This window comes from Camelina sativa, chromosome 15 (genome assembly GCF_030686135.1).
Source record: "Camelina sativa cultivar CO46 ecotype springtype chromosome 15, ASM3068613v1".
In the NCBI taxonomy this organism is placed as follows: Eukaryota; Viridiplantae; Streptophyta; class Magnoliopsida; order Brassicales; family Brassicaceae; genus Camelina; species Camelina sativa.
Genome location: NC_141894.1, coordinates 3962019 through 3989829, shown reverse-complemented (window position 1 = coordinate 3989829; position 27811 = coordinate 3962019). Strand labels below are relative to the sequence as shown.

The following is a 27811-nucleotide window of genomic DNA, read 5'->3' as shown; positions in this document are numbered from 1 at the left end:
TAGCCAATCAGGATTAGGATTAGGATTTTTACGAAATCTTAATGGATAATAGTCATGTAAAACAATCGATTTACGCCACAAAACTTATTAGGATAGGATTATGATCAAGATATCCTTCTTAATTTGAATAGATACCTTAGAGATTTTCTCTATATGTATATATGGACAACTTCAGACAAGCTTATGTCCATTCTCTAATATAGTACCTTTGACTTGGCATCGAGTGTGTTCCTTTTCGACAGTTCTGAAAGATGGCTATTAAAAATATAATGCCGACCAAGTTTGAGGGAAGATACTATGCTCTTCTTCTTTGTTGGCTTTTTGGAAATGGATGTCTTTTAGCATGGAACACTATGCTCACAGTTGTGGATTATTATGCTTATATGTTCCCTGTAAGTGTAATACATTTTTGTGTTTATGAATATATGTATATGCTGCTTTCTGTTTGTAATCAGCTGGTCACTTACCTCGTCTTGATTGTTTTGTTTTGATTTTTTAACTCCCTAGCGGTATCATCCATCGAGAATCCTTGCAATAATTTACCAATCATTTGCCATCGGAGCACTTAGTGTTCTTGTTTACAAAGAGGCAAGCCTAAATACCAGACGTCGAAACTTGTTTGGATACAGTCTCTTTGCCCTTGGTTCTCTTGCTCTCCTAGTGGTGAGTTACTCTTTCAATTATTTTTTTAATATACATTTTTATTTTTTCAATGATTTTAATATTTATTTTCTTGCATCTTTTTTACTGGAATTATAAGCTTGATGGTTTAAATTTACTCATTATAATATTTTTGCGGATATGAATTTATCTTAAAAATTGCTATGAGGCAGTTAGATTTATCTAATTCGGGAAGAGGAGGGATTGGCTCTTTCATTGGAGTATGTGTCATTAGCGCGGCGTTTGGTTTAGCGGATGCACATGTTCTAGGTGGAATGATTGGAGATCTTTCTTTGATGGCACCAAGAGTTTGTTCAGGTAATTACAACACTCCCAATTTTTTTTTTTTTTTTTTTTTGACAACGAATAAAGATCAGCTCAAAAGAGCCAATGTGAAGGAAAAACATCTACAAACAAAACATAATGCGGTGGGGTACGCGCTTGGCGTGCCAAAGAGTACAACACTCCCAATTGTTAGTTGATTTGTTGAAGTTTACATTTTTTTTTGCCTAGAAAATAATTCACAAATAGTTTTTTTTTTAGTATTTTAGTCAAAATTGTTTTGTTTATGGTAAACGACTAAACGTAATTTATGTTTGTATTGGTGTAATAAATTTTAAATACACCTTGAATGCATTTATGAAAAAATGAAATCATTTTATTTATTTAATATGTGAAGTTATTGGCTTAAAATGGTAGTCTTTTGACTTTTGTTAATGTTTTGGCCATCCATATCAGTCATTTCTAGCTGGCTTAGCTTCTTCGGGAGCACTAACCTCTGGACTGAGGCTGGTCACAAAAGCAGTGTTCAAAAACTCGAGGGATGGCCTTCGCAAGGGAGCTAGTAAGTTTATTATCTATATTCTTTAAAAATATGTCAATTTTGGTTATTAATTTAAATCCTACGATTAATTATAACATATTTGTTTGTCGACATTGGCAGTGTTGTTCTTTGCAATCTCCGTCGTTTTTGAGTTGGTTTGCGTCATGCTATATGCATACGTTTTCCCCAAGCTCTCGATCGTCAAATACTACCGTGCACAGGCAGTCCCTCAAGGATCGACTACTGTATGGGGGGACCTAGCAGCTGGAGGCATACAAGAGTTACCAAGGAGACAGGTACGTTGTTGTCAATTTATGGGTGGACGAAAAACAGTAACTAAAAGAATAAATAATGTTTAAACGAAAATCAAAATTTATTTTATAAGTTGATTTAGTATAAGTATAGCATTATTTATCTTAATTGAATGGATCATTATTTCTTTATATTTTAAGTTGTCTAAAGTTAATGATTAGAGTTATTAAACAAAACAAAAAAAACTTATATATGAATGCAGGTCGAGGAAGCCCTAGAAATATCAGATCGGTTCAGCAACAAAGTCTTATTTTTACTGAACTTGGATAATGCAATCAACTTGTTCTTGGTATATTTAGTGACGTTTAGATTTTTCCCTCGGTTTCTCTTGGAGGACATGGGAAAATACAGTTTAGGAGACTGGTACGTAAGCCCCAAAAATGCTTACTAACTATGACAAGCTTTTTTTTTTTGTTTTGGAAAAAATAGATAATTAACTAAGTAAAACGGTTTGGAACAGGTATCCGCTAGTGTTGATAGCAGTGTTCAACGTCTCGGATTTGGTTGGGAGATACGTTCCTTTGGTCAAGAAGTTGAAGATGGAGTCGGGAAAAGGTCTCATGCTAACAACATTCGGACGTTTCTGGTTGGTTCCAGCTTTCTATTTCACAGCCACATATGGAAACGAAGGCTGGATGATTTTCTTGACGTCAGTCTTGGGATTAAGCAATGGATATTTGACTGTTTGTATCCTAATATCAGCCACAGAGGGTCACTTGGTATAATTCCATTTCCCCCTCTCTCTTTTTTTTGTTTTTAAATTTTTCCTTTTCTTTTTAAGATATATGGTAATGAACTAATGATGATAATACTTTATGAAATTATGAAATTGGTTTAGGCACCGGAGCAAAATGCACTAGGAAACATGTTGGTGCTTTGTATGTCTGGAGGGATGTTTGCAGGAGTCATTTGTGATTGGATTTGGTTGATTGGTAAAGGTTGGTGGTAAGTGTTTTGCCTATAGTTTGAGAATTAAGCAGCGGTTTGGTTTCCTATCAATAAAATGTAATCTCTAAAGTCTCGAAGTTAAGTAGAGAGAATAATAATGCACCTTCCATTTTATCTCTTTCAATAAAGTTCATTTGACATTATCTTCTGATATGTCATTTTGGTCAATTTCTCCATCTTACTGCCAATTGCTTTATTTTGTCTAAAGAGGTATCGAACGATATCATTAGAACTATGGGCCTAAATCAAGAACAATAAACGTATTGGGTTAAGAGTTTAGACCAGCCCAGTCCAGACCATAACTATTTGTAGATTGAAAATGCAAAGTAAGATATTAGATCTCCCTACCACGTGGGTTTTACCGGAAATGCTCTTGATTCCCTGAGATGTCCAAATCATTAGCCTCATAGTCATAGAGAAAGAATCAAAAGTGTTAAAAAGAAAAAATTATATTATAAGTATTATTGTATTCTTGGAAAAAACTGTGGTGGAAGACTGGAAGATGATAAGTAAGACTATGGTGAGTGAGTGATGCTGCATACCTCACAATGAGACCTTTTACACTTATTTTAGTTACTTTGAAAAAAAAACTCTCAAATTATTATTAGGATCTCTTTCTCAGCTAAACGATTAGAAAATTTTGTTTGTAAGTTATATATTCAGTATGGTGTGACTTGTAAGTAGATATAATATCAATTTAATAAAACATGGGATACATATTTGGAATTTTTAATGCCACATGAATAATCATTGGAGAAACTAATCAAATGAAATAAAAGGCTGCAGAAAATTAATGATTATTCTTTTTTTTCTTTTCTTCTTTTATGATGTTATCTATGTCTCCCATTGTACTAGCCACATCATCATTGATCATTAATGTCTCATTGATATACCCTCCATTATATAATAATGAAAACAAAACAAATAAAACGCCTGGTTTATAATCATACTATGATTTATTATATTGATATTTTATCCTATTGAATTTTGTGAAACAATCATTTTTCTACAACGGTCATTTGGGAATAAAACCAAATCGGGGAAAGGACAACATAGAGCACGTATGATCCGCGTGATGCCATCTTTTTTTTTTTAACTTAACGTACCGATCGATCGCACATTTACAGTAATCTAATCATTTTTTAATTACACAATTATTATTCTCTTAATCTTTCTACTTTCATCTCAATGCACATGATATAAAGAAATTTCCACTTTTTAACACACTACTAATTTTTTTGTACATTTTGTGCTACAAATGTAAGAATATTAGACTCAAAATAGATAAAAGTAAAACCAATCCAAAAAAGGATAATAAAGAGAAAAAGTGTTCAGAGAAAAGAAGAAGAAAAAGAAGTGTTTAGTTACAAACCTGTCTTGATGAGAGTATTTTTCGAAGTTACTTCCTAAAAAAACATTACCCTTATAAATCTCCAAGAAACCCCTAACAAAGATAATGATAGTAGTGTAGTAGTAATATAACACACGACGATTATAAAATATAAATTACATTCACCACCACCCCCCAAACCTAAACGTAGAGTTAAAACACTCAGAGAATGATCTCTGTCCCAAGAAGTTTTGCTTCTCTCTTGGATTCAAAGTCAGTGTATGGAATCTATGTTCTTGCTTAGCTCTTCCAGCTTCTTCATTCTCATCTTTTCGCTTTCTCCCACCAACTGCGCATCATTCCAAATTGAATAACCCCGTTAAGTACATGAACACATATCAAAGTCAATATAATCGACACAGAACAGGGTTGACTGGCTTCATGAATATGTTTCGGTTCACAGACAAGATATGTTGGAAAATGGCAAGAACCACAAATGTAAACTTGGGTAGAGTTTGGAGGAACTGATTCCTCAAACTATGGGGAAGACTCACATATAGCTTTAACCGGTCGAAGAACTCAACATCAAAACCTAAGGATCAAACACTGAATCTGCAAGATGACTAATATGCCTAAAACTATCAGTGTTTGATGCATGTATCAGAACAGAGTTACGGGACAGTAACTAGCTTAAGGATCTTTATCCACACAAGTAGGGGTAATGTGAAAAAGTAACCCACAACACAGAACCATAAACCAAAGAAACGCAGAACAACAAGTAGACTAGTTGACTCGATCACTCAAACTCGACCCAAAATGTATGTATTTGACAGAAAAGAGATATGAGCATTTTGTTGACTAACCTCCATAAGCTTGGTGATGAGCTGCACCTTCTCCCTATTCTTATCGTTGAATGCTTCAAGAGCTTCTTTGTACTCTCGTTCCTGCAAATTGTGTAAATACACCAGCTTAGCCTCTTAGTCCTCAACCAAACATACATACTTTGAATACAGGTCAACAGGATTTTGATTATTGTTTTTGGTTTTACCTTTTTCTGAACCGTATGGCCCAATGGCTTTAATTCTTTGTTGACAGAATCAATCTTCTTCCTAACCAAAGCAACTTCTTTCCTCATGGGATCAGCTAAACCTTCAAGTTCCTGAAATGCAATTTAACCACTGATCATCTTAGTCATCAATATAACATCACCCAGAAGCAGCAAATACTTATGTTCATAAAAAAAGGAAAGAGCTTTCATCCACAGAGCTAATCTCTATCAGGTAAAGTAGGTTTTACAATCTGTGTTACAAAATGTATAAACTTTCACTATTATGTATCCCATAAATTGGGCAAAAAACACTAAAACCAAAAGATTGATGAATATAAACATAACCCCCAAAAGAAACAAATGGTTCTTTTCACATAAAACTTAATCCACATAGTGTATTTATAGCAAAGGGGGTTCCCACTCAGCTACAAATCTAGAAAGTTTCACTCTTTTTCCTGTGACCCAGAAATTGAAAAACCCTAAAAACCTAAGTGAATCCACGTTTTCTTGCTATTGATCACTTAAAGATCCAAAATCCAAACACCAAAATCCCCAAACTTTTATCTCCCTACGATACAAACCACACAAAAACCAAAGAAAAAATTATAAAATTGTAACTTGAATGCAATTGTCAGATCTTGAAAATTCCAACACTTGGGGTCCTACAATTTCCCCTTAAACATGAATTAAATCCACAAATATAAAAACCCCCAAATCTTCAATTTTGCCTCCCAATCAAAAAAAAAAAAAAAAAAAAAAACCAAAATTTAAGCACAATTCTCCAAAAAGAAACAATTTTTTTTGATGAAAAGTAGAAAAAAACAAATACCTCACGGATCAAAGCAAGACGCTTAGTCTCTTCTTCAACACGACCAAGCTGAGCTTGAACCCTTTCCCTAATCTCCATTTTTCTCTTCTCGATCTCTTCTTCTTTCGCCCTAAACGCAGACAACGCAGTCCTAGACATCTCCTCGTCTTCTTTCGACATTTGGCTACTGAAACTCATACTCCCCGACAACTGAGCTCCCAACTGTCGGCTATGCACCGCCGGAGCCACCGTCGTCGTCCCCTGTGACGTCTCTATTGCCTGCATCTCCTTCATCTCTCTCTCTCTCTTTATCTCTCTCTCTCGGTATCTCTCTCTCTGAGTCTCTCTCTGTCTGGTTCTAGATTCTTCTGTGGTAGAGATTATTTAGCTTACTGAGCTTTTTTTTTTCTTTTTAGGAGCCCAGAAAAATAGTGCTCTCTCATATCATATGAACATATATATATATATATAAAAGATAATTATTATTATTCTTTATTTATTATTTTATGTGTATAACGGGAACTTTTAATAAATTAACATATAATATTGAAACGTATATTAAAATAAGAAAATTACATAACAGGCAAAAAATAAAAAAGTTATTAGGTGAAATTACCTAACTGCCACCAACAACCCGATAAAAAGGAAGGAAAAAGAAAAAAAAAAAAGGAAGGAGAATCTGATTTTTGTAACCGTTGGATCTCTTTTTTTTTTTTGTAAATAAATCCCGATGAAGGAATCAAAACCCGGAGAGACAGCTAGCTCGCTGTCCTGTCTAAACCGTATATTACCGAATGAACCAAACTAAACCACTTTCTTTTATTCCGGTTCTTTCATTGGTCCATCTTACCTAAAGTATCGTGATTTGATGCTATTGAGTTATTTTCATTTATCTTCATTCTCCTTAGGGATAAGACCAAATCTACTATGAATTAAGGAATGATATTTTTCTTTGTTTTGGTGATTAATGTTAAGTACTAAGAATGATCTTCTAATAACAACCGAGTACATATGAGAATGAAATATAATGATCCCAAAAGATATCTTATGATCCAACCACAACAGAAAAGATTGAGAGAAATCAAATAGTACGTATTAGGTTTTTCGACGTGTATCTTAAGGGGCAGACGATACAAAATGGTTTAATACATTTGTACTTAATTAACGTTGTGCTAATTGTTATTCTCTTTCGATATAGTATAAAAGAAAAGTTTGTTAATAGGAAAAAGAGAGGAGAAACGTAAAAACGAAGGCAAAGAGCAGTAGCCTCCCTCTCTATCTCTCTCTATCTCTCAACGGCTTCAACTACGGGCCTTCGAAGCAAGAATCCTTCTTTTCATTTTTATTTTTTCCTTTTCTCTTAATGGAATTTACTTTTATGTCAATGTATACTATATAAATATATTCCTCTAAGCTATATATATATATATATATAGCCATCATATCAACTCGATATATAAATAGTCACACTATTTTTTAAATGGTGGGGTTTTAAATCTTGTCCTCATTAGGTAATTTGAAATTTCGTTTGTCCCACAAATTAATATAGGATAAAGTTGTATTAGTCAGTATCATTTCAGTTATTAAGAATTTTTCGATGATTTTTTGGTTTTTGCAAGGCTTTGTTATCTAGAGTTAGAAAGATAGCTTACCTACTTGTAATTGACATAAAACCATATAATCTTGTAAAGTCTATATAATATATAGCTTAGTTTGATATATTATGAAATAAGTCTTTTTAAAGTCTTATTATCTAATAATTAATATAGATTTTTAGTTCGAATTAATGTTATACGGTTTTGGTTAATTGAGCTTGATCACCTGATAAAATTTTGTTGAGATAATGTCAGTTTGTGACTTCGTTTCAGAATAAACTTGTTCGAAGCAAAAAAAAAACCAAAATCGTAGATTAGATGTACGGTGAGGATTGAGTCGATGAAGACATATAGACAATGGAGTGATCCCGTAGTCGACGTGTGCCTCTCTGCCTCAAAGGACCCACTAAACCGGTGTTTGTGTTAGCGCGTGCATCAGATTATCATTTGGCACCCATACTTTTTTTCCTTTAGATATTATTCGTTTATGGATCCCAACCTGTTCTTGTTTTGTAAGTAAACTATACATATTAAAAAAATAAAAGTAGAATTTTGTAACATTCTAATTTATCTACAACAGAACAAAAGCAATCAATGTGTTTTATATAATTTTCTTGCAAATTAGAATGATCGCAACAAAGTTTGTTTTTTCTCAATACAATGCTTCGAAGATATTTCCCATATTTACACATGTAATCTTGTTTCGCGTGTTGTGTATTCAAATTAGCGAAACCTAAACATAAATCGAATAGTGTGTTGAAAGCGTTTGAAACTCATCGAATATACGTCTTACATGCTCTTCACTATTAAACCTTTTTATACTACTTGAGCAAATTTTTATTCATTATAAAATCTATATACTCTTAATGGTGATGATTATGAACGTGATTGAGGAAGAGAGGATATCGACTTTATACCTAATTGCCAGCATCAGCACTTAATTAGGATTTAATGGTCTGCTGTCTCTGATCAAACCTTATATTTTCCATTATTTTACATTATATCAACGTTATGTCTTATGCACTTATGTGTGTCTGCCTCCCTGTCCATGCTTGATGGTTTTATAACGAATACAGTATATTACTATAGTTAACTGTAATTATGACGGGATCTTTGTACATTATTACGCAATAATTTTCATTAATGATTTTTACAAGTGTATACTGTATATTTATGCCCTAGCAACGTTATTATAGTTGACTGAAAGGACTTGAGAGTATCAATTTATTACTACCATTAAATTTATGTACTACTTAGAATATACTAATGTTGCAAGGACGAAACAAATGTAAATACATCGACAACACTGGTTTCATAGCTATGGGCCAGAATCTTTGGGATGTCGGTTGGACTAGCGTAACTGCCAAAACACAAAGATACTTCCCTTCTTTCTTCTTCGTCCATATGAGACATGTCAAAATTGCTTGTTTGTTTTTCTTCGTTAATTACGATGATGGTAATTAATCATAGTCTCATAGAGATGAATATTATTGATAATAATACTAAACAAAATGGTGATTTTTCAGTGAATAAAATAACCTATATGTTGGTCAACAAACACAACATCATGGATCAACTATACTGCGCATATATTGATTGGTTGACACAAAAAAAAATAATAATAAACTAACTCCGAGAGAATTGTTGCAGTTGACATATTCTTTTTGTAAGTTTGACTATAAATTCGTTTTTTCTAGGATTCGAATTTCGACTGTTGGAGTAACAGTTTATGAGTATTTCCCGACTATTTATCATATGCGTTGAACTGGTTTATTCGAAGCTCAAATGAACGTAAGTTTTCTATTAATGAACAAATAATAGTCAAAAGACTGCACATAATATTGTCGTAACTCGTGATTAGGGAAATCTTGTGTCAAATTATTTTGTTATATATCTAAATGAGATATATACAATATAGGTACCTATATTATATAGGTACTATATAATATAGGTACAGTCAGATACACATTCCTTCAGCCGAACCACTAGATTCTGTGCCAACAACCATATTTTAACCGAGGTATGTACACAAATTAATCCAGCCAAAAAGTTGTCCAATTCTCACGTTACATAAAGATCCTAGTTAGAAAATGAAGTTCTTAATTTTTGTAGACCTGGATGTTGACCCTTTTGTTTCATGATACATCAGAATATCATCCTATAACTAGTTTATTCAGTGGAGTCTCAAAAATAAGGAATCGGGAAGAAAGCAAACTTATTTGGTTTAACTTGAGAACAAAATCGAGTAAGATCTTGGTTATCTCTTCTTAGGCTTGAGGAAAATTTCGTAAACAAAATTGGATTCACGTGAACCAACCGAAGTAAATAGCTGTCGTTATTATATTCTACAGTATAATGAAAATCAAGTAAGCATGTGTTTGCACATTTCTGACAACTCCTTTTCTTATCTGTCCTTTTTCTCCTTTTTTTTGGGCCCATTCTCTATTTATTTAATAGTGTTTCTCCTTTTCTAATTAATGGATCCAATCAAGTGTAAGAAGGAAATATTATTTTGATTTACAATAATTTAAGGAAAAAAGATGGCTAGCTACACGAAGTATCCGAGAAAGCATGGTCACACATGCCAAGTATACTATTGTATATTCAACTACACAAATTATATGTATTACATGACCACATGCATGAACTATATGACGTTATGCGGTCATCACCATAGACATATAATTCAGTACACCGGTCAACTGACTCCAGCGAAGACCGGTGTTGACTCCAGCGTTGACCAACATGACAAAAAAAAATATTCTAAATTTTTTAAAATTTTGTTTTTAAAATAATAAATTATTATACTCTAATATATTTATGGTATATTTATATATTATACTCTAATATATTTATGGTATAAATTATTATACTCTAATATAACATATATTTTTTAAAATAATAATAAAATCATTTATGGTTTTTCATGATTAAAAGACATATTCTATTCAATATCCAAATATTTTTTATATATCTCTAATATATTCATTCTTTTTTGGTAAAATATATTCATTCTTATAATTAGTTACTTTTTATTTTTCAAGCTAAAGTAAATAGTTAAATAAAAATTATTTATAATTAGTTTCAAGATATAAAAAATCAATTATAATTATTTTCAAGATAAAAAATCATTGATAATTCTTTTCAAGATATAAAAATCATTTATAATTATTTTCAAGAGATATATATATAAAGCTCTGATAATCAGATTATTGAAATATTACAAAATCAATAAAATCAAATTCAACTACTTTCATTAGAAAATAATATGCAAAAGATTGAGTATATGACTCTTTACTCTAAATTTTGCATGGTAAATGTTATACAAAATTTTAGATACTCTTTACTTTAAAATTTACTCTTCAAAATACTCTTTATTAGTGTAAACAATTGTTTTCTTGTCGTTTACTCTATTCAATATGCAAAAGATTGATTATATGACTCTTTACTTTCATTACTACTTTCATTCTTTTCAAGATATAATATAAAGGCATTTGCAAAAATACTCTTATTCTATACATTTTTCAAAACATACCCTTATATCAAATACATTGTTTTGCTAAAATGGTTTTTTATATCTTTATCTTTTATATATTAAAAGTAAATATTGTGAATTTTTGTTGTTGTTGTTTATATGTTATTTTGAGTTGTAAATTTTAAAGTTAAGAGTATCTAAAATTTTGTATAACATTTACCATGCAAAATTTAGAGTAAAGAGTCATATACTTAATCTTTTTCATATTATTTTCTAATGAAAGTATTTGAATTTAATTTTATTGATTTTGTAATATTTCAATAATCTGATTACCAGAGCTTTATATATATATATATATATATATATTTATCTTGAAAATAATTATAAATGATTTTTGTATCTTGAAAATAATTATCAATGATTTTATATCTTGAAAATAATTATAAATGATTTTTTATATCTTGAAAATAATTATAAATGATATTTATTCAACTATTTACTTTAGCTTGAAAAAAAAAAGTAACTAATTATAAGAATGAATATATTTTACCAAAAAAGAATGAATATATTAGAGATATATAAAAAATTATTTGGATATTGAATAGAATATGTCTTTTAATCATGAAAAACCATAAATGATTTTATTATTTTTAAAAATATATATTTATTATTAGAGTATAATAATTTATACCATAAATATATTAGAGTATAATATATAAATATACCATAAATATATTAGAGTATAATAATTTATTATTTTAAAAACAAAATTTAAAAAAATTTAGAATATTTTTTTTTGTAATGTTGGTCAACGCCGGAGTCAACGTCGGTCTTCGCCGAAATCAGTTGACCGATGTACTGGATTATATGTCTATGGTGCTGACCACATAACATCATATAGTTCATACATGTGGTCATATAATACATATACTTCGTGTAGTTGAATATACAATAGTATACTTAGCATGTGTGACCATGCTTTCTGGGATACTTCGTGTAGCTAGCCATCTTTTTTCCATAATTTAACATGCTTTTTTCTTTTGTTAAAACACAAATTTCTGAATAACCCAATATAATATCGAGCCGTATTATTTACCCACCACTAGATTCTTGTTCAAACTTGGGAACCTGAACATGCTAATTTTCGTTTTCTTCCCATGGCAAAGTGCTCCAACTCAGGAGCCATATAACGAATACAACTTTAGAACCTTTCCCTCAAAAGTTCAGATACAGTGACTACGTTTTAAAGCAGTGACTAAAAAAAGACTCTACGCGCTTGTCTTTAAACAGCTTCATAAATCTGGGCTTACTGAATTTGCAAGGCTTTTAGTGTGGAAAATAATTTTTTAAGAGTTGAGCTTTTGAATGTTCAGAGGCCCATTTGTTTTCTTAGTAAACGTTAACGTTACTACGATTATTTTGAACTGACAATGTATAATATTGGATAGATGAGAAAACTTAACTAGAATAATTATCAGTGTCGCGGATAATCTTCTTGGAAGGGAGAACAATGGCTGCCACGGGTTTATCCGGGTATCCACCGCCTTCATCGATGATCAGTCTCAGACCATCGATGTGAAGCTTCCCATGGTGCCCGCTAACAACAACAGTATGTTTATCATCCAGCTCCTAAAGAATGTTTCAGAGTTTTAAAAGAGATTTCAAAACTGAGCAAGATGTTTACAAAACAATTTGGCTCATTCAGTGGCTTACCTGTGGGATGTCCCAAACGTTTTTCCGACCACTTAAATGTTGTATTTTCGAAATGCTTGTGTCTTTAGCTCTCAAGAGCTTTAGTTGTTCTTCTACATTATCCCCTTTCTCTAAACCAGCATGTACCGCTATCAACTTACAATGCTTAAGCCCTTCCTCTGTTTCTACACAAACATCGTCCTGCAGTAGAATCAACAAAATGGACACATGATTGCTAGTTGCTACTACTATAAACTTCTCCGACGAATTATGCTTATGCCTGCTAAAATGTACATGGCTATAACTTTCTAAAAGTGGTTGCAAGAGATTGACAGGTAAGTCCAACGTTCGAGATTTTTATAGTTTTATAACCATTCAACCATTGTTCCTACAAACATAACAGTATAAAATGGTAAGAGAAAAGAGCCCTTACTAACCTCTTCATGAACCCATACCATATTGCTCAAGAACTTCTTGTGACTCTCAGGCACTGCCTTCATCAGATCTATCAAGAAATAAAGCAAACAAGTTTCAAAACCAATACCAAACAGATCCCAAGTTTCAAAATGCCATTCAGCAGCAGAAATATGAGAATCATGAGAACATGTAAACTCCAAACCGAGAAAGATTCAATTTTTCTAATCATATTGAAATGTAAAGAGATCTAATCATACCCTGACCACCAAATTCACAAATCACAACTATACTTGAAATGAAACCACAAATTATAAATCATAACTAGCAGCTAGACAAAAGATGAAACAGAGAATTCTAATGTGTACAGATTCAATCACAGCTTGATCAATCAAAAACTAATTATAAACTATGAAGAACCAAGAAGGAACACATTGATAGAGAATTATACCAGAAGATCCATGAGGAACACCATAAGATTCAAAAGTCGATCCAGCATCATAAATCGATCCTTTATAAGGCATCCCTTTCACAGAATTGAACAGAGCCTTAATTTTACCAGCCCATCTCCGACCTTGGAGATGCATATCCTCGAACCCTTCACCTGTATACCATCCTTCTCTCTCTTCGCTACCTTCGTACTCCTTCCACGTATCCTTCAAATCAGACCCATCTGAAGGACGTGGCAACAAACCCAAGAATCCAGAGAAGGCGAAGTCATGGTTTCCGGCGAGAAAGACGTGAGTTTGATCGGGATGTTTCTCCGGCAGAGAGATTAAAAAGTCGATGACTTTTCGGGTCTCGGGTCCACGATCGCAGTAGTCGCCGAGGAAGATGACAAGAGCTGTGTTGAAATCTGATGGGTCGATGGCGGATTGAAGATTGAGCCAGAGGTTATTGAGCTTCGATATGTATCCATGGATGTCTCCGACGCAGATCACCGTTGCTGGTTTTTGCGCCATCGGTTTCTTAATGATAATGTTTTAGTGGGCTCTATGGGCCTGTGGCTGGATATATATATACATATAAAATATCCATGTTCGAGTTTTTTCAAACTGAAAATAAATATATTTAATTATTAATTTATTTATTTATAATTTTATATGAATGAATGAAAAAAATATTGACCATTAACTACCATGAAAAATAAATAATAATAAAAAAATCAGAAAATTATTTTAATTTTTTGATGTACAACTCATTATTTTTTAGGAGGTGACAGAGAGTCGTCAGACGGTGGAGGCATAGCGGCTGAAACGGTGGAAGCACAGCGGCGAGAAAGTCAGGGCACTATTACAAAAGAGTATGGGGTTGTTAATAAATGAGATGTTGTATTATGATGTCCAAATACAATATAATCGTAGTATCTATTCAATGCATAACTTAAATTTGCATTTGTTATTTTGTCTAGATTTTCTTCTCATTTTATGGAAGAATCTGCTCTGTGAGACTATGACCTTAGATTTTATATAATTGGCTTAGCTTATCTTTCCGAAGAAGAAAAACCTTTGAAGTTCACAAGTAGCATAAATGGTACCAATAATAAGAAACTCACAAAATACATAGCATGGTGAAAATCGTGTACAAAACACATCAATATCAAATCACATCATTCTAGTCCCACTCCCACACGTCACCATACAAATACAAAATGTGATAATGTCTTTGTCCGACTATCTCTGTAGAGGTAATGACACTTAAACTTGATCACCTTATAAAACTTACTTAAAACTCCAACTTGGTCTCAGTTTTTAATCGGGTATGAGATTTTTAATATAGCATCTATCGTCGCGAAGACATGATGAGGTAAATTTCTAACTCCGTGAACATCTATATCTTGATTAGCTCCACAAACAGAATCATCACTCACATCATGTTTAATGTTAAGAATATTTTGTATGAACGATGAGATAATATATTAAATTTTGCGGGAGATTATAAACGTGTATGGTTCGTCCTTTATGCGCTATTAGTCTCGTTTCTTGAGATGACAATGTCCTTGCGGCGAACTAGCTAATAGTTGGTTTAATAAAAAGAAAAACTTTATAAAATTCTACTACTTTTTTGTATTTAAAAGTGCTTAAATTGATTCAATACTAAATAAATACACTTCAGATATTTTTCAACATAACATTTGTAGTTTTCTGATAAAATTTCTCATAAGTCACAAGAATAATTCAATCGGTGTATCTATCTCTTTCTTAAAGATTATTTGTAAGATATGATAATTTTGGATGAGCAAAAGTACAAAATAAGAAAACAACGAAAGAGCAAACGGAATGCTTAGAAAATATAAAGACATGAGATACTTAATTAGAAATATTATCGGTGTCACGGATAATCTTCTTAGAAGGAAGAACAATTGCAGCCAAAGGTTTATTCGTGTATCCACCGCTTTCATCGATGATCAGTCTAAGGCCTTCGATGTGAAGTTTCCCGTGGTGGCCGCTAATAACAATAGTCTGTTTATCATCCAGTTCCTGAATAAGTGTATCGGAGAAAACAAAATTATACGTACAAAGAGATTTCAAAACTTAGGCAAGATCTTAGTTAACACAAGTTTGGTTCTTTCAATGTTTTTGTTTTAACCTGTGGGATGTCCCAAACGGTTTTCCGACCAGTTAGAGGTTGTATCCTGGAGATGCTTGTGTCTTTAGCTCTCAATAGTTTGAGCTGTTCTTCTACGTTTTTTCCTTGCTCTAAACCAGCATGTACGGCGATCAACTTACAATGCTTTAGCCCTTCCTCTGTTTCTATACAAACATCATCCTGCAATAGTATCACCAAATGGACACATATGAATATGATAACTACTATAGTCTACGACACATTTTCCTCCGTAATTAATTAAGCTTATACCCCGCTAAATCAGACATCCTTTGTTTTATAGTCACTCAAGTTCTGTTCCTACAAACTTCACATGATGTAATGGTTAGAAGAAATAGCCCTTAATTAATTACCTCTTCATGGACCCATACCATATTGGTCAAGAACTTCTTGTGACTCTCCGGTACAGCATTAATCAAATCTAAATAGCCAAAGGAAGGATTTATAAGAAAACAAAAAAGTTTTAAAAGCAACGATCCCAAATAGTCTAAAAAAAATGTCACAATTTCACTAATACAAAGATGATATGAAACTCCAAATCAAGAAAGCTTCAACCATTGCCTGCAGGCCAAATAAACTATAACGATATGGAGAAGAAGCAGAACACATCGGTGGAGGACGTTACCGTAAGATCCATGAGGGACGCTATAGGATTCAAAAGTGGACGCAGCATCGTATATCGATCCATTATACACCACCCCATGCTCGGAATAATCGAACTGAACCCTAATATTTCCCGCCCATCTCCTACTTTGGAGATGCATATCCTCGAACCCTTGACCTTTATACCACCCTTCTCTCTCCTCGCTTCTTGCATACTCTTTCCACGTTTCCGCAATATCAGACCCATCTGAAGGACGAGGTAACAAACCCAAGAACCCAGCGAAAGCGAAGTCGTGGTTCCCGGCGAGAAATAAGTGGGTCTGCTCGGGATGTTTCTCCGGAAGAGAGATCAAGAAGTCGATGACTTTTCGAGTCTCCGGTCCACGATCGCAGTAGTCTCCGAGGAAGATGACGAGAGCTGAGCTGAAATCTGACTTGAGAGCCGATTGAAGATTACGCCAGAGGTCATTGAGCATTGAGATGTTTCCATGGATGTCTCCGACGCAGATCACAGTTCGTGGTTTTTGGGCCATCATGAGTCTTGTTTCTTGTGATGCAATTAATTCTGTGCTCCACGACTAAACATTGTCAACAAAAGTCAACTGTTTCTATGGTTCTGATTTTCACATGTTAGTAAGTAGTCATCTTAACCGTCTAAATATCCACGTGTAATAGATCCTACGGTCTACAGTTCTTTGACAGTTCGCTTTCCACGATCAATTAAATTTAATGATTCACTCAATGACTAATTTTTTTTTTCATTAATAAAAAGGACCAAGGAAGATCAATTATTCAAAGGTGTCAATGATCAATTATTCAATTCATTCACGTTACTATTACAGCATCATATCAAACTCGTTGAACATTCGATTTTTCATGTAAACACGTTTTGGACATTGTTGTGTTTGTGGAGTTTTAGCACCCAAAAAGAAAAGAAAAAAAAAACGCGGATGATACATGTGATACATGCATAACTAACATAAAGTTTAACAAGATATATCATGCCATCTCTAAAAAGCTAACTACTATATAATTTTATTCTTAATTATTATAACCTCAATTTTTTTATTACTCAGTCATAGTGGATCAAAAAGCTAATATGTTTTTGGTGCTATAAAGCATATTTTATTTTATTTTTGTGGGTGGCTACTTTGCATTATTGGCTTCAACTAGCGTAGTGCAAACACCAGAAAGAGTCAAAAAACATTATTAACATCGGTTTAGTCGAGACATGTCTGGTTCATAGCATATGCAAGGACATCATATTTTAAAATGTCAAATTTTGTGAGGCTAAGAAAATAATTGTTTTTATTAAGGAAATAATGCATAGAAAGGAGCATAAATTTTAATTTCTAACTGGGGCATCTGAAAATATTGGAACTCCCTGAGTGAGTCATGATCCTAGCTTATAATTCACCTCCTTAATTCATTAACATCTCTTACGTTTTCCGGTTTATGATCATTAAAGATATTTATGTATAACATGGTATAATTGAATGTGACGTATAGGTAATATACGGCCAGAAATATTCGTGATTATGAATTCATAATTACGTACATCATTCTTCTTAATTAACTACGCACGCAATTCCATTCATTGCTAAATGATAAGCTCTTTTTACGGGACTCTTCACCAAACGCTACTTAATTGCTTACAAATTTATTACTCCATGTATACATCATCTCTTGAAGAGATTCTCTTCCCCTTTCTGGTATTGTTCTTAATCACAAATACTAACCTCTTCAATAATTAAAACCCAATTCATTCCCCTTATTCCTTCCTGAATCAAACAAGTGAGGTGGCATATATAAGTGGTATATTTAAAATTGTTCCTTTTACTTCATGTAATTTGTCCTTTCTTTCTCTTCACGTAATCCATCCCACGGTAGCTATATCTCTCTCTCTATATATATAATAATAAACACACAAGAAACACAATCGATCATAAAACAAGAAAGAGAGAGAGAGAGAGAGAGAGAGGGAGAGATGGGAAACGTGAGATGGCTTCTCAACTTTCTCAACCATGCCAACAAGCAAGAAAGTGTTGAGAATCATAACAAAACCGGTGTCGTAAAGGCCTCAAACTGTGGATTTAAGATGCCGTTGCATTACCCAAGATACAAGAAGGAGGACTACGAGGAGATGGAAGAGTGGAGATTGGATTTGCTTCTTTCAGACTACGGACTTCTTGCCTTCCACGACAATACTCTCCATGAGAAACGAGCTTTTGCAATCGGAGCTTTTCTGTGGCCTCATCACCCGTAATTTCCATCTCCTTCAGTCCTTCATTTATCTTCTTTATAGAGGTACGAGAGCCGAAGAGATGAAAGAAACCGTGATATCAATCTACCCAAACTATATGTCACAAGAAGATATAAATGTATCTTTAGTTTCATTTGGTCACTTTATGTTGTCTATATAAGTTTAGCTTTGGATTTTGCATATATGAATATTCAATTAAGGAAAATGTAGTTTTACTGCTTGTCATGGTATCAAAGCCTTCATCCAAATCTTCCCCAAATGAGATTGAGGTTCATTATATTTCCTTACCTTGTGTTGCTATTATTGTACCAAAGAAAGAACATAAAGAAAGGTGAAGATCCATTAGTGTCATTATATAACATGATTCATTGCATCCCCACCCCTAATTTAGGCCACTATGGTTGTCCATGATTGGACTTCTTCAAAAGCATATAAACGGAGAATTTGAGAAAGCAAATTATAATAGCAACATCTATGTAATAATCATCATAGCAAACATTTTAAAGTTGATTTGTAGGATGTGGCTAACTAAACACAGTATCATTGAGATTTGCGCTAAATACTATTAATTTTCATCGAGATTTGAGCTTATAAAAGCCAACGAAATCGAGATTTGAATTAATAACACCGATGAAATTGAGATTTGAGCTAATAACGCCAATGAAATTTTCAATTTTATAAGTGTCTGACACTCTGAAAATACTTGATAAACTAAATAATTATTTTAATTTATCGATTCTACCAACCAAATAGTGTACACGTTTTTATAACCAATATTTTTGATTTTTTGGAGTAAAATAAATTAAACGGAGTTCGTCGTTATAGGAGAGGACAGACAATTCCAACGTGATATATACGTTTTTTCATGTGAGTTCGTCAGCAGGTCATTTTTTCGGATTATAATAGCTAATTTAGTAACGTTAAAAGTATGGATGATATTATTAGTCAAGTCTTCCCAACATGATTATTATATCATCCACTAATACATAATAATGATATCCAATTGATCAATATGCCTTAAACAAATCGAGTCAAATTAGTCCAATACAGACACCTAGACTCGAGAGCCTTATCGTCACTCCACTATATATAAACCTAAAGTCACTTTCCTCTTAACATACCAAAAAGAAACTGAGAAAGAAATTTTGATTCATCAATGGCGGAAGAGAAGAGCTACAAGTACGTGATCATTGGAGGTGGTGTAGCCGCCGTAAGTAAATTGCTTTGCTCCATTTTTAACATCTTTTTTTTCTTTAACAAGACATATTTTATCGAATTTAAATCCGATAGTGACACAACACAACACAAATACAAACTACTAAGTACTAACTAGTATAGATAAATTATATGTGTTAGTCCAACGTTTTTTTTTTTGTTTGCAACTCGAAAGCATTGCAGTTTGTTGATGATTAGACCATTTTTTATCGACGAATCATCGCTTATTTCGCGTTTGTGCTTTGCTTTCGAATTCCTCTCTCTAGATCTCTTTGATTCTGCTCTCACCTTCTTCTTTTTTTAATAACTAAGAAGTTTTGGATCTAGGTTCTCACTTTTACATAAATCCATTTATGCTTAGTAAACAAACAAAATAAACTGCTTATGCTTTGATTTGACTTTTTTTTTTGGCTTTTGTTTTGGCATTTCCGAATCACAGGGTTACGCGGCGAGAGAGTTTACGAAGCAGGGCCTGAACCCTGGTGAACTGGCAATCATTTCCAAGGAACCAGTACGTGTTTCACTCTTATGAGTATAAACGCAAAAGATTAAAAAAAAAAAAAACTCTGGTTGCAAAAAAAACTCTGATTAAAAAAGCGTTTAAAGATTATAAAACCTATTTTTGGAAAGTTGAAATAAATGGTATATGATTGTTTAGTCTGAAAACTGATGTTGAAGCTCATAACCATGTTTTTTTGTTCTGTGTGTTTTTCAATAGGTGTCTCCTTTTGAGCGTCCTGAACTAACCAAAGTGTATATCGACCTCTCAGGTTTAACTCTATAACATCTCTGTCAATAGATAACTTTTATTTGCTACAAGATTTTGGTTTAACTTGGATCACCATTACAGTCAATCCAACCCTTGCGAGTGTCTATTGCTGTGCGGGAACTGGTGAAGAGAAGCAGTACCCTCATTGGTACAAAAAAAAAGGTAATGTTTTAGTTTCTATCTTCTCCAAGAAATCTCGGTGATTTTCCACTCGCAATGTTTTTGGTTATTCTGAGATATCTTTGATTTTTTACAGGGATTGATCTAATTGTGAGCACAGAGATAGTCAAAGCAGATCTTGCTTCCAAGACACTTGTTAGTGATGATGGAACAATTTACAAGTACCAAACTTTGCTCATTGCAACCGGTTCTACTGTGAGCACAATACTTATGATCTCTTCTCTTCTTCTCTTTGTTACGTTCTAAGTTCCTCTAGCTGACGACTGATCTCAATATATTTTGCAGTACGTAAAATTGTCAGAACTTGGGATCCCAGAAGCAGATGTTAAGAATATATTATACCTAAGAGAGATCGATGATAATGATGAGCTTTCGTTAGCTATGGAACTATATGTGCAAAACGGACAGGCCGTGGTTATTGGCGGCGGTTTCTTAGGTCTTGAGCTGAGTTCTTGTCTAAAGGCTAATAACCATGAAGTCACCATGGTTTTTCCAGAACCTTGGATTCGTAAGTTTTCAACTTAACAAAAAACATTTTAGCTAAGTAATGTTACATTGGATATATATTTGTAAGTTCATTTCAAGATACTAGGAGTTATGGATTTATTTGCAAAAGAAGTTCTCATCAACATATTTTCCTCTGTTTGATCGTTGTATAGTGAACCGGTTTTTCACCCCGGAGATGTCTGCATTCTATGAGGCTTACTTAATCAACAAGGGAATCAAAATCATCAAGGGAACCGCAGTCACCGGATTCAACACCAACTCAGATGGAGTGGTCACGGAGGTCATACTAGAGGGTGGAAGAACCCTAGAAGCTAACATTGTGGTCGCCAGTGTCGGTGGTAAACCGGCCACCTCACTCTTCAAAGGCCAACTTGAAGAGGAGAAGGGTGGAATTAAGGTCTGTGTTATTAAAAAAATAAGAAACAGAGCTCTTGTCAGTTACCATTATTAGTAGTGACTGATTAATGATTAATCGTTATTATTGTAGACTGATGGGTTCTTCAAAACAAGCTTACCTGATGTATACGCACTTGGAGATGTAGCTACATTCCCAATGAAAATGTATGGCGAGATGAGGCGTATTGAACACGCTGACAATGCTCGCAAATCTGCTGGACAAGCAGTCAAAGTAAGAACCTTACCAGCTTCATTCTATATACCGATCGAACTCTGTTGAGCTAATGATGTGTATCTCTATGGTTCTTGCAGGCAATCAAAGCAGCTGAGGAAGGGAAAACTGTCCCAGATTACGACTATCTCCCCTTTTTCTACTCTAGATTTTTCGACCTCTCGTGGGAATTCTATGGAGACAACGTAGGAGAATCTGTAATCTTTGGAGATACTGACCCCAAAACTCCAAAGCCTAAGTTTGGGACGTATTGGGTTAAAGATGGGAAAGTAGTAGGAGTGTTTCTCGAAGGAGGAACTAAAGAGGAATACAAGGCTATTGCTAAAGTGGCACGAGCACAACCTTCAGTTGAGAGTCTTGACGTGTTATCCAAGGAAGGTCTTTCTTTCGCCACCAAGTTTTAATAGCACCACTCTTTGAGACTTTGGGTCTTTGTTTGGTATAATTAAGTCAGATTGATGCAACAATCTCTCCTTTTGTCCTTTGATTTCGTATGGAGCCCCTTTTCTATTTTTGGAGAATAATTTAGTATAATAATGTATTTTATTTGGTTTGATCGAATCATTGGATTTTAAAGTTCTTACAATATTCGATTCATGATAGATATTCAGTTTTTGATGCACGTGAACACATGACATTTGCCATGCTCTTGATTAAACTTTGTGTCAGATCAAAATTGTAACATTTTATAAAAGTCCAACACCATTTGAATTAATTTATTGAGAATCAATATAAAACATGGTTTAGTAAGTTTTTTTTTAATTCAACTATCATATTACACTCATAGATCAATTTAGTGATAACACATACTACCAAATCGCACCCTTTGCTTAAACTTTACTTCTCAGGAGATGCTTTCTCGAATTATTCCAAAAACCACCGGGTAAATCGCTCTCCTAGGGTTTATCTGACCCGACCCGAAACTTAGCTCTGATTCGACCCCTATAATTCTCATTGGAGTAGCTGCAGAAGGAAAAATAAATTGAATTTTTGCTCGTTTTAATAATTTTTATTATTTTCTTGTGTGTAGCCGTGTAGGAGAAATAAAAAATTGGAACTTTGTGTTTGTTTCCAACATGGAACATGTGGGATTTGTCGATCTCGATACAGAGCTGATAAAAAAAATTAGGACTTGGTGTTGTTTTCTATGTTGCATCGAATCTAAATCCACTGAACAAAATCCTTTTCTCTAAGTATATTAAGCTTCTATATAGTCTCAACCTATCAATTTAAGACCAGCTTGTGATTTAAAAAGATCAATAGAAGGTTTTTAATATTCTTATAACCAATTGCGCTTTTATCCATGCATGACTTCAACGATCCTTAGAATATGCACCATATAACCAGCGTGCGCTTGACTTGAAAGTTGAAACTCTCTTCCGCTACAAAGCCAAGACGAGACAGACGTTATAAACACACAATTTAGGGAAGGAAGAGATAGAAACACCAATAATGGAAAAATATTTTAATTTAAAGTCTTACTCTTAAATCCAAACGTCTTTGAGACTTTTATGTAAAACCGAGTAAACAGATCTCCACCCTTCTTCGGTCGGATGAAAGACGTCCCAAAAGAAGGCACCCTTTGGATCTTCACAAATTGTGTACTTCTTCTCACCCTTCTCGTCCACGTTTGAGCAGTCGTGATTACTGTCGATCCCAACACAACACGGTTCCAACGGTTTCCCAAACCTCGTAACACCTGATCGATTCACAAACCACGTAAAATATATTGGATTACAAAAAATATATATGTATAATTAACATTTTTAGGATCCAACAAAATTTCAACTTTTTTTGTTTTTTTTTTTTTTTGGGTTACCCGGTTCCGGTCCTTTGTTCTTGAAAACGGTCAAGAAAGCGTTGTAGTGATCAATGACGACGAAAGTGGAGGGTTTGGTCTCACTGTTAAGCCTGGCGACGGCTTTGTGCAACAAATAGTTGTGAAGATTCGTTGCTATGTTATCTGTCGCGTTGCAACGTTGGTATGATGCAAAGACGGTGATGCTAGGGAGGCATCCGAGTGGCTGCATTGAAGTAATCGCTATCTTCTTCACTCCTAACTTGTGGATGCGTCTCGCGTTTACCTCAATTTGACCAACGACTTGTTGCATGAATGCCGGTAACTCCTACAAGAACAATATGGTTTTACTTTTGCATGCCATGTATATTTACGTTTACAATTTGTAACAAAATTAAAGTATTACATTATTAAATTTAGATATAAATTTATATGTTTTAATGTTTTTATATTGAAACAATGGGATCCTAATTAAGTGAAGACAAAAAATATATATGGTGTTTACTTACGGTCAGTGGGCGTTTTAGGGCCATGAAAGTGGCATAGTCGTTGCCGGCGACGCTGACGAGAGCGAGGGAGGAGGGGATATGGGAGGGAGAGTAGATATTGCCGGCGGTAAGGATGCGTTCGAAATAATCAATCTGAGTTGTCATGTTTGGCAATGGATTATCTTTAGTCTTAAACACTCCTGTTCCTCCGTACGCATAATTCATCCCGTACAGTAGCCGTTCCTTTCCCGCGTAATCCTTCCACGTGTATGGGATCGGTGACTTTATCCCCAAGTATCTTGCTGCACACACACGCATCAAAAGATTGGTGTAAAAATTAAATCAAAACGTTATAGGTGTTCAAAATTAACAATTCGTAAATGTAAATAATGTGTAGTATTTTCAAAAAATTTTAAAATAAAAAACGTGCTGATCATGAATACAAACAAAATGAGCAGTTTCTTTTATTTTTATTTTTTACAAAGAGATTGAATACTGCACATAGTAATTTTACTAATCTAATACAAAACCATACCTAATAAATATTAAATAAATTTTCTAGTGTATGTACCGAACTTATATTTCAACGTCAGCATTATTGTAGCTAGTAACAACATACTCATACTTTTTCTTTTTTCATATTTAGGATATTAATCTACCTATACGTAACCTAGCAAAACAGTATGGCCGGAGCCCATAACGTACGGTTAGTGTTGGTGTTGAATTTTGGTGGCCGAACCACACCATCCATATCCTCATTGATTGTGAACAAAGAAAAGTGTGTGAGAGAGAGAACCTAGAAAATCGGTGGCGACACGGCCATCGGAGAAACGACCGGAGGGTTTTTGTGGGAAAGTGATGCCATAAGGAATTTTCCAAGAATCGGAAAGAGACTTCCTTATGTTTCCTGTATCTGCATAGGAATCTCCGAACACGAACAGCCTGTTCGGTCTCAAGCTCTTTGAGTTACTATGTTGAAGATGATCCGATTCAGCACCTTCAAAACATTAATCATTAGTAATGGGTTTCAGAGAATCCATTTATGTGATTAAGAGCTATATTTTAGATGAATATGCTCCATAATTATTACCTAAGAAGAAATATGAGAATGAGAACAGAAAGAGAGAGATAAACAGATTTAGAGACTCCATTGTTGTTGGTGTATTGAGGTATCAGATTCAAACCAAGAAGAGGCTTTTGTGTGTGTGCGTGCATGTGTGTGTGTTTGTTTTGATGTGTTAAAAGTACTCAAAGTGGAGCGAAAAGAGGAGGAAGAATAAGTTTATATGTGGTGAGGATAAGTTTGAGGAGAGGCCTTTTGTGAATTTTATTATTTTTATCACTTACACATTGTGCTTTTTGGTTTTGTAGTGACAATTACCAAAAGTGAGAATTAAAAAAGAAGGTTAATAAAAAACAACGACGATTTGGTCAACTGAAGGTTCATAATCATAATGCTACATTGCTACCGATCGACAAAAGATTATAACCTTCACATATAATTTTGAAATTTTCAAAACCAATACAATCATTTCCTGTCTTATATTTTGTACTATAACATAAAAATATTGTAAACGAATTGAAATAAAATTAGTTTTCTAATCAAGAAATGATTGAGACCACAATACTAAATGGACCGCACGTCTAGACGTAGTGCCCTTCCACACATATAACATAATTTCCTCCCTAACCAAAAGGTCTCATTTTATATTTATATATATGAAGTCTTTCTTACATCAGAGAGCATTGCCTCAAAATCATCGAAACAAAAGAGAAGTCGTCATGGCGCAGAAGATCACAACGTTGGTTCTGCTAATCGAAATATTGTTTCTGGTGAGTTGCGTGAGTCATATCACCACGACGACGGCGGATAACGACGGTGATGTGATTCACGTAGCCGGAAAAGTTATGTGCCAAGACTGCTCTCTAAACTACGGCGAATGGATCAACGGTTCTGAACCCATCAAAGGTATATACATTAATAGTTCCAATAAATTTGATTTTCTGTATTAATCACTCATAACTATAAAAATCCAAACATCAGTTATGGTTGTTGTATGACCAAAACTTATTAATTACGGTTATATCTAAAAAGGTTATGACCATGACAGAAGCTAACTATCACGTTGAAAAAATGAAAATAAATTTTCTTTTAGTTATTAATATATATATTTTTTCTTATATGCAAGCAAACCGTGAGAAAAATCTCAAGACCGGATTTAATTAACCAAATTATTCCACTTTGTATCTTTCAGGGGCAGTGGTATCAATCACTTGTATGGACGAGAGGAGAAGAGTGAGATACTATGGCAGCGACAAGACAGATGAGAGAGGCCAGTTCGATCTAATTGTCAACAATGTCCTCTACGGAGGCAAGGATCTCAAGCCTCAACTATGTAATGTCAGGCTAGTGTCTTCTCCGGACCAGTCATGTGACATTCCGACCAATTTTGGGGATGGTCTAACCGGAGTGAAGCTAGTTCGACCATTCATGGTTTTCAAGGATCTGGTTAAGTATGTGGTCGGACCATTTTATTATACCACTCCCATGTGTGAGACGCCCAAATTTGAAAACAACTACTAAAATTCGGAAGGTTTTGACTTTCTTGGCTGAGGTCATTTAAACTTAGTGTTCATTATTAACATACTCAAAAAAACTTGTAACGTGACATGTTTTTGCTTCCGTAATTCTGGTATTCTTGTACATGTCAATTAAAGTATAATCGTTTTTAAAAAATTACTTTGTTAGATAAGATTAAACAAAATATATTTTGGCTTAATAGTGGGTTGACTCAATATTTGAATTGGTCATTCCGGGACTCATATACTTAGTTGTTGTAGTGAGCTAGTTGCATAAACTTGTTTTAAAGGCGATACTTTTTTTATTTGTCTCAAACAGAAAAGGGAAATCACGATAAAGAGATTCGGAAACAAATTTTGATAAAAACATGCACATCTTAGGCCTGACTATTCTTCAAAATTATTTAGATACTAAATGATATATAAAATCTCCAATAAAACAAAACTACACTCTAATTTTTTAATCTCAAATTCGGATATTCCTTCCTTTTATTCCTCACACAAAGAACAACATACTACGGGAGTGGACACACCACAAACATAATACAGATAAACAAAAACATAGGTAAGAGAGAGAGAAGAGAGAGTATTACATAACTAGAGAGGTACATAATCTGCTGATTCCGAGGGGAACCGAAGCTTGCCAAAGGATAGAAGTTGCCCAATTTCGAGAGGGAGATAAACAAAACTCGCTGTCTGAATCAGCTGTCTCTTCATCATCAGCCTTCTGCAATCTTCATTGCTCCATATCGTAAAACACTTTCCTTACACGAACATAATACCGCTTAATTGTAGAGGGTATTCAAATTTGTTTTGTATATAGGCCATCCCCTAGAGATATGAATAACATCTAGATAATTAAACTAGACGTTTTTCATTCTTCTTCGCTTTAGGGGATGGCCATTTTTTCTTCTTTTTTGTGTTGTTGTTGTGCCAAATTTAGAGAGGGTTCAACAATGGAGGCTTGCTAGGGGGGGTTTTATAGCTTTTACTTCACTTTTTTTTTTTTGTTTGTCTTTGGTCATGAAGACATTTTTAAAAGATACACACACCCATGGCACACAGCTA

At 33.9% G+C, this 27811-nt stretch overlaps 8 protein-coding genes across 9 annotated transcripts; 4 read left to right on the top strand and 4 right to left on the bottom strand.

Annotated features, from left to right (window-relative positions):
• The first annotated feature begins 125 nt into the window (after positions 1-125).
• LOC104745178 (equilibrative nucleotide transporter 2) lies at positions 126-2911 on the top strand. Its single transcript, XM_087488911.1, is given in 9 exon segments — positions 126-392; positions 508-663; positions 834-965; positions 967-978; positions 1399-1504; positions 1604-1779; positions 1998-2158; positions 2256-2514; positions 2634-2911. Coding segments are annotated over 9 exon segments (1254 nt in total). The 5' UTR covers positions 126-251; the 3' UTR covers positions 2745-2911.
• A 1032-nt stretch (positions 2912-3943) lies between these two features.
• On the bottom strand, positions 3944-6537 carry LOC104745177 (uncharacterized). Its single transcript, XM_087488074.1, has 4 exons — positions 5951-6537; positions 5122-5232; positions 4937-5017; positions 3944-4422 (listed from the first exon to the last, which is right to left on the bottom strand). The coding sequence occupies exons 1-4, from the start codon at positions 6221-6223 to the stop codon at positions 4348-4350; spliced, it is 540 nt and encodes a 179-aa protein (XP_087344200.1). The 5' UTR covers positions 6224-6537; the 3' UTR covers positions 3944-4347.
• A 5786-nt stretch (positions 6538-12323) lies between these two features.
• LOC104745176 (tyrosine-protein phosphatase RLPH2) lies at positions 12324-14218 on the bottom strand. Its single transcript, XM_010466355.3, has 4 exons — positions 13557-14218; positions 13129-13196; positions 12713-12892; positions 12324-12628 (listed from the first exon to the last, which is right to left on the bottom strand). The coding sequence occupies exons 1-4, from the start codon at positions 14065-14067 to the stop codon at positions 12458-12460; spliced, it is 930 nt and encodes a 309-aa protein (XP_010464657.1). The 5' UTR covers positions 14068-14218; the 3' UTR covers positions 12324-12457.
• Positions 14219-15302: 1084 nt separating this feature from the next.
• On the bottom strand, positions 15303-17078 carry LOC104745175 (tyrosine-protein phosphatase At3g09960). 2 transcript variants are annotated; one of them, XM_010466354.3, is made up of 4 exons: positions 16338-17078; positions 16066-16133; positions 15695-15874; positions 15303-15585 (listed from the first exon to the last, which is right to left on the bottom strand). In XM_010466354.3, exons 1-4 carry the CDS (start codon positions 16849-16851, stop codon positions 15415-15417), a joined length of 933 nt encoding a protein of 310 aa, XP_010464656.1. In that variant the 5' UTR covers positions 16852-17078; the 3' UTR covers positions 15303-15414. The 2 variants fall into 2 exon arrangements, with proteins under 2 accessions (XP_010464656.1, XP_087343061.1); XM_087486935.1 differs by lacking the exons at positions 15303-15585; positions 16066-16133 and having other exon boundaries at positions 16338-16952.
• Positions 17079-18165: 1087 nt separating this feature from the next.
• LOC109129224 (uncharacterized) lies at positions 18166-18857 on the top strand. The gene has a single exon (XM_019236969.2). It carries the CDS (start codon positions 18303-18305, stop codon positions 18579-18581), a length of 279 nt encoding a protein of 92 aa, XP_019092514.1. The 5' UTR covers positions 18166-18302; the 3' UTR covers positions 18582-18857.
• Positions 18858-19261: 404 nt separating this feature from the next.
• LOC104774871 (monodehydroascorbate reductase 3) lies at positions 19262-22463 on the top strand. The gene is made up of 9 exons (XM_087488073.1): positions 19262-19788; positions 20233-20304; positions 20512-20563; positions 20644-20724; positions 20819-20937; positions 21028-21250; positions 21402-21646; positions 21737-21877; positions 21958-22463. The coding sequence occupies exons 1-9, from the start codon at positions 19735-19737 to the stop codon at positions 22279-22281; spliced, it is 1311 nt and encodes a 436-aa protein (XP_087344199.1). The 5' UTR covers positions 19262-19734; the 3' UTR covers positions 22282-22463.
• Positions 22464-22994: 531 nt separating this feature from the next.
• Positions 22995-25456, bottom strand: LOC104745173 (GDSL esterase/lipase At3g09930). Its single transcript, XM_019236979.2, has 6 exons — positions 25254-25456; positions 24960-25160; positions 24185-24465; positions 23697-24003; positions 23360-23576; positions 22995-23259 (listed from the first exon to the last, which is right to left on the bottom strand). The coding sequence occupies exons 1-5, from the start codon at positions 25312-25314 to the stop codon at positions 23362-23364; spliced, it is 1065 nt and encodes a 354-aa protein (XP_019092524.1). The 5' UTR covers positions 25315-25456; the 3' UTR covers positions 22995-23259; positions 23360-23361.
• A 436-nt stretch (positions 25457-25892) lies between these two features.
• On the top strand, positions 25893-26900 carry LOC104745172 (proline-rich protein 3-like). Its single transcript, XM_010466350.3, has 2 exons — positions 25893-26132; positions 26419-26900. Exons 1-2 carry the CDS (start codon positions 25946-25948, stop codon positions 26745-26747), a joined length of 516 nt encoding a protein of 171 aa, XP_010464652.3. The 5' UTR covers positions 25893-25945; the 3' UTR covers positions 26748-26900.
• The last annotated feature ends 911 nt before the right edge of the window (positions 26901-27811 follow it).